Source organism: Ixodes scapularis, unplaced genomic scaffold (genome assembly GCF_016920785.2).
Source record: "Ixodes scapularis isolate PalLabHiFi unplaced genomic scaffold, ASM1692078v2 PGA_scaffold9__187_contigs__length_104089568, whole genome shotgun sequence".
Classification (NCBI taxonomy): domain Eukaryota; kingdom Metazoa; phylum Arthropoda; class Arachnida; order Ixodida; family Ixodidae; genus Ixodes; species Ixodes scapularis.
The window spans coordinates 70,995,731-71,013,001 of NW_024609884.1; the positions used below are offsets into that span (position 1 = coordinate 70,995,731).

Here is a 17,271-nt window from a genome sequence, read left to right on the forward strand (position 1 = left end):
TCATCATTGACAAAAGTTAATCATACCAAGTTTTAGTGGTGCCATCTGCTTGATGTGAACAAAACCATTCCTCTTTTTCCACGTCGCTACTAGGTCAGCCCGGCTTCTTTATGGCAAGGCAAGCCCTTTGGCTCCCCCTCAACCTCTCCACATCGCTCAGACCGTCCTTCAAGGTCGCCAGGTTTGTCGACATCGCCATCGCAAGCAAAGACAGCGCGCGCTGGAGACGCTCAAGACAGAACCCAACCGTAAATTTCGCGTCCCCAGAGCATACATCTTACATCACTGTGCACATGACTTGAGAAAGACGATGCACGAGTTGAGAGGCGCCAAAAACTTCAATTTTTGCCCTTTTTTTTAAACAAAAACTAAAGCATGCAGGCAAATTGGTTTCCAGTTCTTTACTCTAGATGTGATGAAGAGAGTGTCTCACAATTATTTGACCAACGTCCAAAAATTGTTGCAAGTCCCCTTTGAATGCAGACAGCAGGGGTTTGCAAATATGCAAAATTTCAAACACAAATCAAGTAGCACTTGGAATGGGCCTGAAAATACATTTCTGCTATTGGAAATATTCTAATACTTAGTAGCTTAAAAAAACTTAAGGGGGAACATTGATCTAATTTTTTCCTTTTTTTTTGGCCAAGCCCAATGAAACAGCACAAGCTTGTTTAGACTTTTGAGCTGATTTCGAATACTGTAAACGACTAATTTTTCACAGGCTCAATATTTCGCGATTTAGGTCGAAGCTGGAATTTTAGAAAAATTTGTGGGTTCTAATTTTCGTGACGTGGGGGGATCTCAATATAGATTCCAATGTGTTTACATTTTGCAGGAATCTTTCACGGGACCTATTTTCAACAAATTGCAGGCAATTTGTGAAATTCACGAAAATGAGGTCTTTGCAAAAATTAAGTCGTACACAGTACCTGTTTTTTTTTATTAGACGGTTACTTCTCAAGATAATGATCATTAATCAGACTGCTTCCAAAAAACAATAGAGAATTTTTTTTTTAAATAATATTTTAACACAGTCAAATGCTGCAAATTATGAAAAATGCAATGTTAGAAGCACCTTTTGGATTGAACCACTATTAGTGACATTACAACATATTGAAGTTCAGTGCTCAATGTGTGGCAACCAAGCAATAAAACATTATTTCAGTTAAAAATTTTCCTATAACTATATTGAAAAATCTGCTTCCAACATTGCATTCTTTGCACATTTAGCTACATGGCGCTAAAAAAGTTATCTTTCTCTCTGCCCTAGATGCTGAGATATCCCTTCTGAAAATTTGTAAGCCCGAAATGTGTGTTGTGAGAAAGTGTTGTTTTAGCATCAGCTTCAGGGCAATTTCAGCCTATATAAATAATATAAAGGGATGTTATGGCTCAAATATTATTCTTCAAAATAATAAACATGGCAGACCAAAAGAAAAGTAGCTGTAGATTTCAAGATCACAATTTTTCAAAAGACAGTTTTTTTATAGAATTTTGGCTCCAAAGACCGATGTCTCCCCTTAAAAGGCCCCTGAAGAGAAAAAAAAATTTTTTTTTGAACAGTCTGGTTGGGAAACGCGTGTCAAAAAAAGTTGGGGCTCCAATCCACGCTGTGAAGGTGGTTAGTCAGCGAAGCTGTGGTATCACTTGCAACGATTGCCTACTGCACTATACGAAATGCCGCTGCCGGTCGCAGCACGCCACCGCTAGTCGTATTGCCGTTTCTTTTTCCTTTGCTGCTCCTAGCATTCACGCCGCTCCTCGGGAGTCGTAATTATGCGTGGCCTATTCATCGCAGTGCTGCAGCGACAGTGAAGTCAGTTGCTATACTCTATTTCATCTTCCGCTTAAGCGCAGCAGATATTACGAGCCATTGCATCCAATTGGAGGCCGCGTGACTGTCACGTGACCTTAGAGAGGGGGCACAGCGTATCATGGGCCACGTCCACAGAACAGGATTGGCTAAGATAGCTCGTAGCATCCGCTGCGTCCGGACGTAAGGTGAAACAGGGTATAGGTAGCTTCTTTTGTATATGAAAGACATGTGACGTCACTCCCCACGTTGCAAGCTGCCGTCGCCGCAGCAGGTTGGGCAACTGTAATCTTCAACGGGAACGTATGCAATGAGCGCTACGTGCTTCGCTTTGTTTTCAGGAGCTTCTTATCATTCATTATATGGTTAGAATGCTTGTTTTGTGCTTATTCTTTGTTGAAACAAATGTTGTGTTGTATGTTGTATGCGTGGTGTTTATGCTTTTCACTTCAATCTTCTGAAGTCTTTTTTTTCCGTGAGAACGCCGACACGAAAACACACGCAGGGAGAAGGAACGTGCTTCGCATTGTTCGCAGGCGCCGTTATCATCCATTATGCGGTTTGCACTTTACAAGAGGGCTTCAAATGACGTCAACCCCTTTCGAAGCAGCTGCATACCTAATCTTTACCGGAACGCGTGGGAGGGTGTTCCTATTGGTCACACGTGCCTTATCATCCATCATGTGGTTTTGATGCTTGTTTTGTGGTTTTCTTTACTGAAACGGATACTGAGCTGTATGCTGTATGCCTGATTTCAAAGGAGATATGCTGTTTTGCCTTCAATCGTTCGCCGGGAGTTTTTTGCTTACGACACCAATGACACGAAAATTTCCTTAATTCCTTAACTGGTAGTGGTATACATACAGCTTCGCAGCAAAAATAAATTTTATGCAAAAAAAAAAATTTTTTTTGTGCATTATTGTTGGTGAGATTTATTTGAAATTCTGCGCACAAAGCTCATGACGTCCCGGGTCATTCCGGAATGACCATCTCGGTTGTGAAGATGAAGCCGATGATGCACCTTTGGATCGGCTTCGTCGTTCTCGTAAACTCATCTTTTTTTTTTCTTTTTCTTTCTACTGCATATTTTTTGCCTAGTATAAGATTAACATGGAAATGAAATCTTCATGCGTGCATTCTCCAATTCCCTGAGTACGATATTACAATTACTTGTAGATTTCCACCAAATACCTTGACCAAACATGTTTTTTTTTTTTTTATTGACATTGCGATACCTTATACTTGCTTTTATCGTTTCTGGGTATAATGACTGCTCTTTTGTTGTTTGTGAGTACTTGGCACATGCTATTTCCTTAGTAGTGTAGACGTGATGTCTAAATTGTAACGAATATATTTTGTCTGCTTTGTTTCGTTTGTCCTTCAACACTGAATAGATGTTTGAAGAAAATGTTTGTAGGATTGTAAAAACCGAGTACCCGCATAAAACTATTTATTGTTTTAGTGGACTGCCCGTTCTCACGCACAAGCACGCAAGTGCTTTTGTGAGACGGTTTTTTTGTACCTTGATGCGGATCTGTGAATAAACTATTAATATTATTATTATTAACATTATTACCTCTTCTCCATGCACCCGAAATGCCGGTAAAGAAAACAAGTGGAAAGGAGGTAACTGCCGACTAAACCACGTCTCGCGCCATCAATATTGCAGTAAAAATGTTTTTGTTTTTTTTGCATAAAATTAATTTTTTGACATGCATGTCCCAACCAGACTGTTCTAAAAAAACTTTTTTTTTTCTTTTCAGCGGCCCTTCAATGGAAGCAGAACAGTCATCGTAGTCTGACAGATTTCTGAAGAATCATGTATTAGACAACTGTTCACAGCAACTGCCACGCATTACTTTTTCTGTAATTTTTCAAGCATGCAGTAGCAAGCACACAATATGGCGATGCTATCATAATGTATCCTGGTGGCGGAAACTAAGCCTGAAAGTATGGACAACATTCGGCTTGAAGAATGCACAAAAGACAGTTTTTGTTCTGTGAAAACAAGACTTTATCCCATATAGCACATTAAAAGGGTAGGGAAACGAAATTCCAGCGCTCATTTTCTCGCTTGGATGTGTTGCATGTTGCACCTTAACCTCAAAAACACCAGTCTTCCGTTGAAAGACTCATGAAAACTAATTTTAAAGCTAAATAAACAATCTTTCAATGTGCACCTGGTGGATGCACGCAGAGCCTATTTGGGAGATACTCTAGCAACGTTGTGGAATCTGCTACGTAGTCGTGACGTAGCAGATTCTTCGGAGCAGCACCGCTCTTTGGCACTTCAACATTTTCCCTCTTAGCTTTCCTCCTCAACTCACAAGTCACGCATTGTACCAAACGGTCCAAGAAGACAGAAAGGAAGGACTCCCCTCATTCTCGGACCCTTGTTCGTGCAACCGGACACAGCCATTCTCCCCCTAGAAGATTAGCCCGTCACTCAAAACTCAAAGAAAAGTTGCTTTCCCCACCCCGTTCAGCCCTAAGCTGACAGTGCTGTGGAAGCTACATGCTCCTTGGGCTAGCCATACGCTCGTCACCCCACGGGTACTTCGAACGGCTCGGTGGTAACGCGGTGACGCTATTGACACCACCACAACGCTGACAACGCCACCAACGGCAAAGCTCATAACCACGCCTGCCTTGCTACTCCACGAACGCGGGAAATCATTTCTTTCTGTTTTTGTTTGCGCCGAATATCCCATGACGCATCGCGCTCTCCGTTCGCTTCTCTTCAAACGCTTGCTCGAGTGCACCGTTTGGCACGAAAAATGTAGCCAGTCGTTCAAAATACAAACGTGCGATTATCATTTATGGTTATTATCCGTCATGCTTAACTCATTCCCGTACATATTTTGAATATTTAAAATTTTTGTTTGCGTACCGCTTTAAAACCTCACACACTTGCTGCATTTCTCCGGTTGTTAGGTTTATGAACGCCGGTCTCGTTGAACTCCCATAGGGATATGTGTATCAATTTCCCGTTTACTGCATTTGCTTTGCCAGTTCTTATCCACAGAAATTGCCATCTGGCAATTTCTGTGGAACGTGTGCACCAAGCTACACTGTGTTGCACCGGTGCACGTGTCAAATATCGCCACCTCTCAACAGCATGCAAGGAGCAGCGGTTGATGCGGGGAAGCAATTGGGTTAGCTCTGTGGGCTCAAATTTTGCTCCTACTTGCAGCTTGACATTCTGCGATTACCACACTTTCCAGACAATATTCCGCGGACTGTGTATACTTAACAGTTTCAATTTTATGCAGTGCGTACAATACAATAATATTTTTCTACACCGCTCATTAGGATGAGAACTAATGAATTTTGTGAGTGACAAAGTATGTTAATGACAATTTATGTCTGAGGGTTGATCAATAAGTTTTGCCCCCTAGGCTGCTACTTTTTTTTTTTCAGTGATGAAATTGAAAGGTTACATTCAAATGAGAGTTTGGAATCTCCTCTTCTTCAGAAGCACACAACTTTTTAATATAGTCCCCTCCAGCGGTGATGCCCTTCCACCACCGTTGCACTACTCTCCGCACACCGTCATTTTTGCTTGTGTTTGTTGTTAGTTCTTCATTGATAATTTCTATTTTGTCTTATATGTATAATAATTTCCCCATGTTTGTGCACCACACAGTAGACCGCTAGGTTGTTTGTGGGCACTGGAAAATAAACCATTATTATTATTATTATTACTGTTATTATTATTACAGATGATTGAGGGCGGCTATTGGTGAGACCAACGCAGCAGGGGAAGAGCTGAAGTTCCAAGATGTTGTGCTTCATCCACCTTACAGCCTGGACCTCGTGCCATCAGACTTTTGGCTGTTTTTCAAGATAAAGGAACATCTGAAGGGTACACGGTTTGCATCCGACAACGAGGTTACCGATGCAGTGCACCGTTGGGGTCATCAACAGCCGCCCTCAATCATCTAAGATGGCATGCGCAATAGTGCACCGGTAGCGGAAGTGCATCGCCACCAGTGGGGACTATATTGAAAAGTTATCTGCTTCTGGGAAAGATGAGATTCCAAACTTTCATTTGAATGTAACATCTTTCGATTCCATCAGTGAAGAAAAACGTTACAGCCTAGGAGGCAAAACTTACTGATCAACCCTTGTATAATACAAGCTTTTTTGTGAGCTATTAAAGGTGCGTTGTGCTAAAATTTCTTATGTGTGGACTAGGCACCAGAGGCATTTAGTCCACACAGAAGCACCCAGTATGCACCAGGTGCATACTGGGTGCTTCTGGCCACTGCTAGGATATCATAGCCACTGCTGCTCAGTGGCTATGATATCCTACTGCCATCGCACCAACCCAAGTTCGAACATTGGCGGGGCTCTAACTTTATACATTAACTTTAGGTAACCCTAACGTCAGTAACGCACCCAGCATGTCGCTCGTTCGTGACCATTTTCTCACAGGAAATGCCCCACAAATGCCATTCTTTGTTAAAACAAGACTATACTCCTGAATTTATATTTTGGTATCTGATTCATATTCAACTCAAGTGCCAGACAGCGAACTTGCAGAATATTCCACAAGACTATAGAAAAAAACATTAGGAGGACAAAAATCCGTTGTGTCATACCATTTTGTGTCAGCTTCGTGGAGCAAACAAGTGTCGAGATCTGGAAGGAATCCTTGATTGCCAGGCTGATGCCTCCTGCTTGGAACGAGGCCAGCTGTGCTTTGTTCGGTTGCACGTTGGGAGTGGACGAATTCTGCACAATGGCATTGAACTCCGCTCGGGTGGCAGGCAGGGTGAGGTAAGTAGTGTCCGTCTCTGCATGTCGCTTGTGGTCCAGCTTCAAAAAAATGTCCAGCGTGTTAGTGCAAATCACTGCTGGACCACACCTTGCACACACCACACTCAAGAACTGAAGGCAACTTTAAGGGGGGACACTACCTTGAACTGCACCTTTTTTCCAAAAAATGCATATTGAGAACTGCAGTTTTGGCATGCATGGATGACAAGGAACACTCTCACAAAGTCTTGTCCATGAGCACTGACAAACAATGTCAAAAATATTTATTCTTTATATGTTGGTGAGGTGTGCTGCACTGCGTAGCACTCGTCATCCACAAGTGAAAAGAGCTGAAAGCGATGTCAGTATATCAGAAAAAGTTTGAGGAAGACATCACCTACACTGCTGGAAAGAAGTTCTGACATTTAAGATGCCAAAAGAAAATTTTAAAACGTCATCTTGAAAGATTAAGTGCATTTATCTCAGCTTCACTTTTGGTAGCAAATCCCACCTTAATAAAACTATTGTTTCAATATGAAACTACCGAGAGACTTAATATTTGCGGATTATAAGCCGAAACTTTATCGAGTCGGTTACCATGAACTTAGATTTTACAATTTCATGTTCCTTTATTATGAAAAATTGTAATTTGCAAAACTTGGCAAATGTAAAAAAAAAAAAAAAAACTTTCATAAATATTTTTTTATTTGAAAAATGCATATTTTCGGAAATTTCTCTTCATAGTTGACCGGCAACAAGTATTCCAGTATGCATTCCACCAGAAAAATATGGGGTGATCAACACCGTTTCTCAACGATAGATTCATTGAGCAGATTCCACACAAAGCTACGTTTTGGGGGTATAGTACTCATAAAATTGGTTCACAGGGCTGAAACTTTGCATGCCCTCCTTCTATATGGCTACAAACACCACCTGCAAATTTCACGCCGATTGAGTGAGCAGTCCAAAAGTAGACATGCCCGGGTAGTGTCCCCCCTTAAATTCTGGAAGACACATGGCTCAGCTTTTTTTACACATCATACAGGCTGAATTATGCTGACTGCAGAAAACCAAACATCAACTCAGGCCAAGTCTCGATGAAAAATATTTGAACCTGGCTCGATAGTTCACATTAAACCAACTGACGCAGCATGCATTACATATTTCAGTTGACCTGTTTCGATCTGTTTGGACTTGTTTCATCTGCTTTGCCCGTTTGACTTTCGAGGCAATCTGTTAGGCACAAACAAATGACGCATTTTGTGTCAGTCGGATTTGTGCGAAGCATCAAGGAAAGTTCAAACTTTTCTTCATCTCAATGCAAGAACATAGTAATGTCACCATGCGAGCCTGGCCACGTGACTATGTTCACGTGATTATGCAATGTAAAATCACGTGACCCCTCTCGACATTGGGGTGACAAATGTTTTGCACCAACAAGAGTACACACCAGTTGTAACGACATCAATCGAAGCTAAGTGTAAGGCTAGGCAACAGACCACCGAGCGAGAGGTCTGGGCTTCGAAGTGGTTTTTGCAAAGATACCAGCTTGTCTCCCAAAAAAGTTTTGTGTTTTTTTCATCGCAAAAATAAATGATGCATAGCCGAACGCCCAATCTCCGCCCAAATATAGTGCTAGAGGTCCAAACCATATGCCACAGTTTCAGCATTAACCGTTCTTATTCAAAATTTACGCGATTTTCTGAAATTTTCAATATGCAAATGGGGCCCATTTTTGCCTGTTTTTGGCAACTGGCACCCAAGAGCTCCATGTATTCAAGAACTTTGTCGGTTGCCATTTTCCCACTGAAAATTTCAGAAAATCACTTATAACCTTTGAATAAAATATAGATTCGGGCTGAAACCTTGGCACCTGGTTCGGACCTCTAGCGCTACATTTGGGAGGAGAATGAGCGTTTGGCAATGCATAGTTTATCTTCGCGGTAAACAAATTTTTTTGAGGGGGATAAGAAATTTATTTTATCATCAAAATTTGTGCCAAGGACACCAGACAAAATGCTTCCAATAGGAAACTTGACTGGGTCTGGTGCCCTTGCACATACGAACATGACACAATAACATAAATAAAACGACACTAATTATCTAAACAAAAATAAGTGCAGTGTTTTTAGTTAAACAATTAATATCTTTGCAGTCAATAATGAAGTTTTTAAGCAGTGTAGGCAGGCTATGAGATTGAAGTGCATAATTAGTGCATTCCTCATTAACAAAAAAAAGCATATACAATTATAATAAGCACTTCTTCAAAGTAGGCTTCCATATCAAAAAGACCCATTCTCTCACTTACTCTGTAGACAAGCAGCTCGTGAACTTCATCATTAAGTGTTGTACCGTTCTCTTGCATCAACTTCACAAATGACATGGCAAAGGGCTTCTCAGCCCTGTCCTTGGCTGTAAAATCAAAGGAACCATCGCAAGCAGTTGAGAAAAATTAGCTTCAAATCTGTACAGCATCCAGAAAGACGAGGAACAATCACCTTCGTTAGAAGATCTGTGCTTGAACATAAACAGCAAGTGTGCACTGTAGAACAGTTCAATTGGAACAGCAATCTAGAAGAAAGAAAGCTTGTCACTACCCCTGTTGTCAGCAGTGGCTCCGGAAATGTCAAGACCCTACAGTGCCAAAACGTTGAGGGGGGGAACAAATGAATTCTCCCTCAGCCACACATGCAACCAGTCATCTCATAATCTTCATCGCGTAAGGACGATTCCTTTAACTACAGAATGCCAAACAAGTGCCCACACAAAACGGAGGTAACTATGACAAAATTTAGGAAGAAACACCCGTTTCAGTCAAATTTATGTGTATTTCATACGCAGGGTGTTTATCGAACCCGCGCCAAATCGCTCCTTAAAAAAGTATGCACCGCACACAAAAAAGGTTCATGTCCTATTGGTTTCTGCCAAAGGGCCTATTTAAGAAAATTAATAATGTTTGGTGTAATTACCATATTTATGATAATCTAGGCCTATAGTTCAACGAAACTGTGGAAACTGAAACTTGGGGGTTGGCTACTAGAAAACATTCTACTCCACTCATTTGCATTAGACGGCAAGCCTACAGGATCAAATCCTCCCCTATCGGCAAGGACAGCCCGTGTTCAAGAAAATGCATGCGCATCGCGCTGTCCATGTTGTCGCGCTTTCGTGCTGCACCGAGAGAGAGGGATGCTGCCGATGCACAGAGATGCCGGATTTGCCAACATATCAGAAACAACTATCTCCGCTGTCTCGAAGTCTGTCCACAACGAGAGAGGACTGCAGTCATCTCTCCGAATTCAAAGGGGGAAAACCCCGAGGTTGCGTGCGTCCAGCCGTTTTAACTATGCAAAAGGTGTCAGCTCCAAGGCCATTGTATTTTCCTGGAGTAAGATGCATTCCCTAGTAAAGTATTTGGCAACGCGTTCGTCATCGCCTTGCAGCTCGTATTGCAAATACAGCCCATATAACACGGAACACCGATTGAGTACTTGGAAACACCAACATGTAGGCACACTACCGACATGCCCGCAACGCCATCTCGACTATTTACATGGGAAGGCTAATGAGCGGATGATGCAAACCGACGAATCAATCCCATCAAACTGCAACTTTCACGTGAAAACTGGTTTTGGCACCGAAAAATTTGTTAAAAAGCCCAGCAAGGCTTGGGTGTGAACGAAAAGAATGTGCGCCGTTGGAGGTAGCGACATGCTCTACTGTTATACTGTGCTGCGATAAAGATGGCGTTTTCGAGACAGCGGAGAGGTTGATGTGATAAAGTGGAAACTGAGGTCGCAAACTTCACTGGAACTCAAAGCAACGGCACCTCCCATCACCATGGAAATCATCCAAGCAAAAGCGAGTGAAGCTATGAAAGCACGAGGTGTGTCCCGAATGAAGTTAAAAGAGAGCAGCTGGATTGCAGCCATGTGGGATGATGACCCGAGTGACCCGATGGTGAGATCGTTCCAAAAGTGCTGCATTTCTAATGCACCGAACGAGACGGAGGGCCACGCGCAGTCTTGGGCAGTAACTAGTTACGCGTTACCGGTAACTAGTTACTTTTTCCGGTAACTTTTGCCTGTAATGCGTTACTCTTTAATACTGGTAATTTGTAACTGTAGCACTGTTACTTTTTATTGGGTAACTGTAACTGTTTAGGCCGTTACAGTTACTTTTTTTTACTATATAAATTAGAACCCACTGCCCAGGACATTGTGAAATTGCCATCTTGAAGCATTTTTCTCAAAACTCCTCGATGACAAAAAAAAAATAATAAAGAGAAGCGTGGTCACGCATCAAACAAACAAAAAATTGCCTGGCTTAGCCTACGACCGAGAATGGACGAAGGACGAGTCAGCACGAAACAGAGATAAAGGAAGCGGCGCCTGCGGTGGTAGGGGCAGCAAACAATGTCTGTTTCACCGACTTTGGCTCACTCTTCTTTCGTGGGAACCATTTGCGGGTTTCGGTGGTCGTGTGATATGTCTCCGAGTATTCCAGCTGGGCTGTGTCCGTGCTGTCGTTTTTACACCCAGCCGTTCGCCGTTTCCTCTTCCCTATAGTTCTTTTCATCTCAATAGTTACCCGACCGGCGGACAGAGGGCGCTGACACACTCGGCGCCATTGGGTGGCTTCAATTTGGTTGGTTTCGGTTTTAACGCGCTCTCGGCTGTGTTGTTGTGTTATGTCATTCTTGCCTAATTTCGTCATACAAATGTACCCGTTATAGCGCACAACTAATAAAACTGTGGTACTGAGCCAATTCGAGAACCACTAAGTGGTTTCGAGTCATATTCGCAAACTTTTTTACGAACGCTTTACGATGCATCTGGTCATGTTCGTCGCTAATTTCGGTCAGGCTATACGTATACGATGCACAAGGAGTGTTCCCACCGTCTACAGCCTGACCCACTGACCTTAGTTTCCAAAAATAAACTAATGAAAAGACTAATAAGTATATATATAGTAATAATGCAGGTCCACAACCTAATTAAAAACCTCCTAAATCGCAAAAAACACACGAAGTCGCAAGTTCACTGACTGATTTTCGCGGACACCAACTTTCTGTGAACTTTAGAAGCTCGAAATGTCACCTATAATACGCAGATATTCTAAGAAATAGGTAATATAGTCTTGGGCTTCTTTTTTTTTTTTTTTTTATAAGTACTCGAGATATATTTTGATAGTCCGCGTCCTAGGTCGGGTGTGAAATTCCTTTAGCTATTGACCTTGCTAAAGTACTTATTGACAGCATTTAACAACGTTGACGTTAGAAAAGAACTATTTGTTTTACTGACATTTGATTACGACGTGCTTGGCTCATCGGATAAGTGAGGCCCATCAAGTGAAATCTGAAATTTTGTCTTTGTATAAACTTTTCCAAATAAAATTAAGGGTACGAGAGAAGTGCTATCTCGTACGTTTGGTTGAAGTCGAATTCTAGGCACGACTTCATGAACCTTCATGACAGATCTCCATCCAAACTGATGCGATTTAAAATCAACCCTGAACTTGTGTGATTTTGATGTAGATGGCTTCTTTTCGGCCTCACATAATGCGAGCCCTAGGCACTCTCAAGCTGCCTGCGACAGATTATTTCACAGGGGTCTTTGTGTTTAAAATAAATAAAATTCATTAATCAAATTCTGTATAAAAATGTTAACACAATGTGATGACTGCTGATGTGTGACCACTAATAAAGTACAGTTTTTCTAAATTCATAAATAAACAAATCAAGCCAACGTTTCTATTGCAAAAATCGATTTAAGACCGTCTAACAGATTTAGGTGTAATGTCGTGAACAAACAAATCGCCCGATGTGGACGTTACCATTATTCCAAGCATCAGATAAAATGTGAACGTTCGTCATCTGTATATCTTATGTGTCCCATATAATCAAAAACAACTATTTAGAATTTGTTCTGAAGGCAAGGCCGGAGGCTTTCGGGAAACACACATTGCTTCATATGCTCAGTAGTATTTTGGCCATATTCCTTAAGATTCTAAATGCGAGATTATACATATACATTGCGCTATACTTATTTCGAATATTCCGCCACTACCACTGTGTAAACTTCACTTGTCATAAATAATTGGGCTCAATATGCGCCAGGTCTGACCCCCCTGATTCCTGTATCTCCTCCCTCTTCACGCGTATCCGGTATGCCTATGGTGAAAATAGTCAAAATCGGTTACAAAATTAACTGCATATGTCATCGTGAACATAATGATCGCATGCAATTAAGTTGTAAATGTAAGCATCGGGCGGCAATTTACAATAAGGCGAGAAACGCGGTGAAACACGACGAAAAACGCGAATGCAACGCCTTCGCCAAGTCGCAGAGGGGAGAGCGGAGCGACGAGTTGAAGCCACCTTATGGCGGCCGTGTCACGTGATTCCAAGATGGCAGCACCCATGCGACGGAGGCCGAAAAGGTCTATTAGTTTTCAAGGAAGCCGTCCCCATATTGTGCAGAAAGCCGGCGCTTGTTTAACTTATTCATTCTCTTCGGAGGCTCTCGAGTGAACACCACGTCTACAGTTGGCGTTTCGGACATAGACGCCGGGGTGGTCACCGTACACTCGTAAAGCACCAGAAGTTAATTGTCTCCTTTCCCCCTTTATTCTTTCGAAGCTGTTTGACCTGCTATGTTTAGGCCTGCTTCCAAGTATATCCCATAAGGTAATTATGTGACTATATCTGTCCTCATTCGTTTCGGAGTGAAATATAAACCAAAACGTTCACTGACGCGTGCCGATGACAATTTAAAAAAACGGTTGATTCTAGGTTATAACAATTATTGCAAATAAATTATGCACATCTAAATGCTGATATGGCGAATGATGCAAAAAAAGAAACACCCTTCGGGTTTAAATTTTTCTAATATCTCAGTTTACCTTTCTTTTCACTATAGTGTAACAACTAAATTATTATTGTTTCGGTTTGGGATTTCTTGTGTCCAATTTTCGTACTGTAACGAGAAAGTAACGACGTTACTGTTTTTGCAGTAACTGTAACTGTAACACATTACTTTTTTGAAACCGGTAACTGTAACTGTAACAGAGTTACTTTTTCCCCATAGGTAACTGTAACACTGTTACTTTTTGCTGGTAACGTGCCCATGACTGGCCACGCGCCATGGCAAGTGGAGAGCGACAAGGAGCCAAGTGACAACGATAATCTATGAACGCACTGATGACAACATACAGACACCACGGCGGTTTCGAAGGTCTTGCGAGTTTTCCGCATCAGAATAAATATCAATCCATTTTCAAGTTACAATCTTTTTTTTTTCCTCTTTTTGATTGGCTCAGAATCGGATATATATATATATATACAGGGTGTTTTTTTTTAAGCTTAACAGATTTGTTTAAAAAAAGCCGTGAAAGTTACACTTATGCCGCTTGTGGAGGAGAGTTATACGGCGAGGGGGACATATTATAGGGGGCTAATCGTAACGATCAGTCGTCTAATTAATTAAAATTTGTTAATTAACTTTTTAATTAATAAAAATAGAAATATGGTTCCAATTAGAAACTTGCTTAGCGTCATCGAAAGCCACTAAATCAGTCATTTTCAGAAAGACTTTCGGCGCGTGAGAAGCGTAGTATTGTACTAAAGTCACCACTCGTGGAGCAGGTACAAGGCTGGGGCTAAATAAGAGACGGAAAAATCGCACGGGCGCCTTATCACACCTGCTCCATTTTCGTCTTCCCTTAATTTTCCCTGTGACCAAAGTGGTTCTTCGCAGTGTGATGGGCATCATATAAACGTCACTGCTCGTTAAAAGAACTGTGAGTGTCTGTCCCTTGTATATTTTCAGTGTTTTTATTCTTTCTGTGTGAACTGCAGTCTATCCAACGCGCTCTGCTACATGTACCTGATGTTGCTTATTATATATTTGGCGCTATACTTTCTTTTCTAAAACACCTCGAATGTCGCGCAGGTACGTCAATATGCATAGCAAATTCGGTTTCGCGTGATTGATTTTTTGTACTCAACTACTAAAAGTTATCAGCACTACAAACAATTTCGCCGGTCTCGCAAACTTTGTTACAATTCGCTTGACTGTACTTAGAAGTAATTAAGGAAATAATTACATGAGACATTGTTATTACCAAAAGGATATCAAACTTTTTTCCAATGCAATGCATACTTTTTGCGGGAACTATTTGGCCCGTGTTTCGAGAAACACACTGTATGCCTATGAAAAATTGGCTCCATATTTGATCATTCTGCCAAACACGTGCAGTAGCTTTATAGGGTGGGTGGTGCTCTTAGTTCGGGCGGTGCCCAGGGCAGGATGACCCTTAGTCTTTCAGTGCCTGAGGTGGGTGGTGCTTAGTTCAGGTGGTACATAGGGCAGGGTTTTGTATGGAAATAGATTACGTCACACCATTGTCTCTTTGTGACGCTGCATGCAGTTCCCCAGCACCACCCAGGTACAAAATCGTTGCACTGAATTTTCTGAGTCACCAAGATAGAAGAAGCGTGCTTTCCTGCCTTTCCCACTCTTTGTTCAGCACACATTCTACACCACCTGTTCCTGTTCCTCTTTCTTGCCCTTTCCAACCCTCTCCTCTCCGCACGCTTTCTCACACCACCTACTTCTGCTCCTCCCATTCCTGCCTGCTGGGTTCGTAGCTCAGTCAGCAGCGCATCGGCTTCCACGCTGACGACCAGGGTTCAATCCCTGGCAGTGGTTTCAGTTTTTTTAGAGCCCAGCTCTTGTGCACCCGTTTCCGGGTTTCGCGGCTTTGGCGTAACCGCGCTATATTTAGTGGGAAAATTAACGTTACGTGACCTCAACACCAATTCAGTTTCCCCGCTAAATTTGGAGGGGAAAATGGAGTCACATGACTTGGTGTAACGTCACTTACGAACAAATTCAGTTTCTCCGCTAGATTTAGCGGGAAAATTTACGTCCCGTGACCTCAACAGCAATTTAATTCCCCGCTAAATTTAACGGGGAATTGAATTCCTGTTGAGGTCACATGGCGCCAATTTTACAGCTAAATTTAGCGAGGAAATTGTGGGAGGAGGGGAGGGTACGGAGAAGGGGATGGAAGGAGGAGGAGGGAGAGGAGGAAAGGAGGGGAGGAGGGTATGAAGGAGGAGGGGGCATATTCTCCCCTCCATACCCTCTCCTCCTCGTCAAGAGCTGCGCTCTAATTCCGCATTACAGATATTTGTAAACGTCTCATTTTTTTCACAGATTGTTTAGCGGTTACGGACTGACCGACCTACACATTTTGTGCTTGCGCAGCCCCTGAGGTTGGTGGGCCCTATAGAGCTACCACTTTAAAACAGATAGTTTCTACAGCACCAGTGTGCATGCACACTTAGTATTTTACAGCAGACACACATTATGATGCAATGCCTGTATGCCCGTCCACTTCTCCACACTATGCGAGCAGAGGCCACCATTGCAATCTCCAGACTGAGCCCGGAGCATGACGAAGCACAGAAAAAGCTTCTTGGGCTTGCCATTCACAAGGCTTCCTCATCTACTTTTTGCGACATATCTACTTCCAGAAAGGAAGTAGATGTGCCACAATGTTGTCACAATGCCGATGTGTCAAAATGTTGTGCAGGTATTTCACAATGTCCCACTGGAACACTAAAATGCAGTCTGTGCAGCGAATGCTAGCATAGCACCCCCAAAAGAAACTCAAGCCAAAGATTTTACCTTGAATGTTTCCATCCAGCGTGGCCTGTCCTCGTGATAGTAAATGACACTGTGATATTCATCCAAGTTTTCTGAACCTGAGCCTACACTAATGACCCCCTAGAAAGAAAAAAAAAAAAATTAAGGCTTTAAACAATTGGATGGCAGTGGACTGCAGTGGCTTCCAGCAGAGGTCAACCGTTTTGCCACATTAAGGCCAGCAACTAAGAAACAGGAAGCAACCAACAGACGAAAAAGGCTGAAACGACTCAATTTTCACAAGGACTTCATTTTCCCAAATTTTGTGACTTGAAAAATATTGCAAAAAATTGTCTCGCGGATATATATCACCCTATGGTATAAATGGCAGTCCAAACCAGACAGAATTCCCAGCTTGCGATTAGAGGAACATGGAAAGTTTTTACGGCCTCCGGGGCCTGCAGCAGGTTTTTTTGAACAACGCACCAGCACACCGACAGCTGGAGCAATAATGAAGTGACGTCACGGCGGTTCTTCAAGTGGCCAATCAAAATGTGTGTGATGTCACGAACAACGGCCAATGGAAATCAAGTGGGAGATTCGAAGCTCAATGCACTGGCCACAGTAGGAAAGGAAAAGAAGTCCTTATTGAGGGAATTTTGAGTGGCAAGCTAATCTTATCTTCCAGGAGGAGAATAGAACAAAAGCGACCGCTCCTTAAGCCTCCCTTTGTCCTTTTGTGGGGTTTGCGAGAAGCGAAGAGCGTCCTACCCTTCACGCTCCCGTCCGGTCATTTCGGGGCCCCGAAAGCTGAATTAAATTCAACTCCCAAGTTCCGCGAGTAAAAGCCAGAATGAGACACTTGTGACGTCGCACTACATAAAGAAAATTTTACTTCTGCTAACCACAAGCCGCAACCATGTCTGGTTTGGACTGCAATTAATGGATATATAGTGTATCACTCCAAACCACAAAATTTCGTTCCCACTAAATAAATATTCGCACACACTCCCCAAACTTCGCAAAAAATTGAGCCCGCAAAAG

General features: G+C 42.4%; 1 protein-coding gene across 1 annotated transcript in view; it reads right to left on the reverse strand.

The window, feature by feature from the left end:
- The window catches only part of LOC8026636 (dedicator of cytokinesis protein 1), a 92,124-nt gene that overhangs the window by 53,604 nt on the left and 21,249 nt on the right, over positions 1–17,271 (reverse strand). Inside the window, exons 15-18 of the mRNA XM_029981265.3 lie at positions 16,270–16,368; positions 9,073–9,145; positions 8,883–8,986; positions 6,418–6,634 (exon numbers count right to left, since the gene is read on the reverse strand). Coding sequence (XP_029837125.1) covers positions 6,418–6,634; positions 8,883–8,986; positions 9,073–9,145; positions 16,270–16,368 — 493 coding nt within the window. The remainder of the gene's footprint in view (positions 1–6,417; positions 6,635–8,882; positions 8,987–9,072; positions 9,146–16,269; positions 16,369–17,271) is intronic.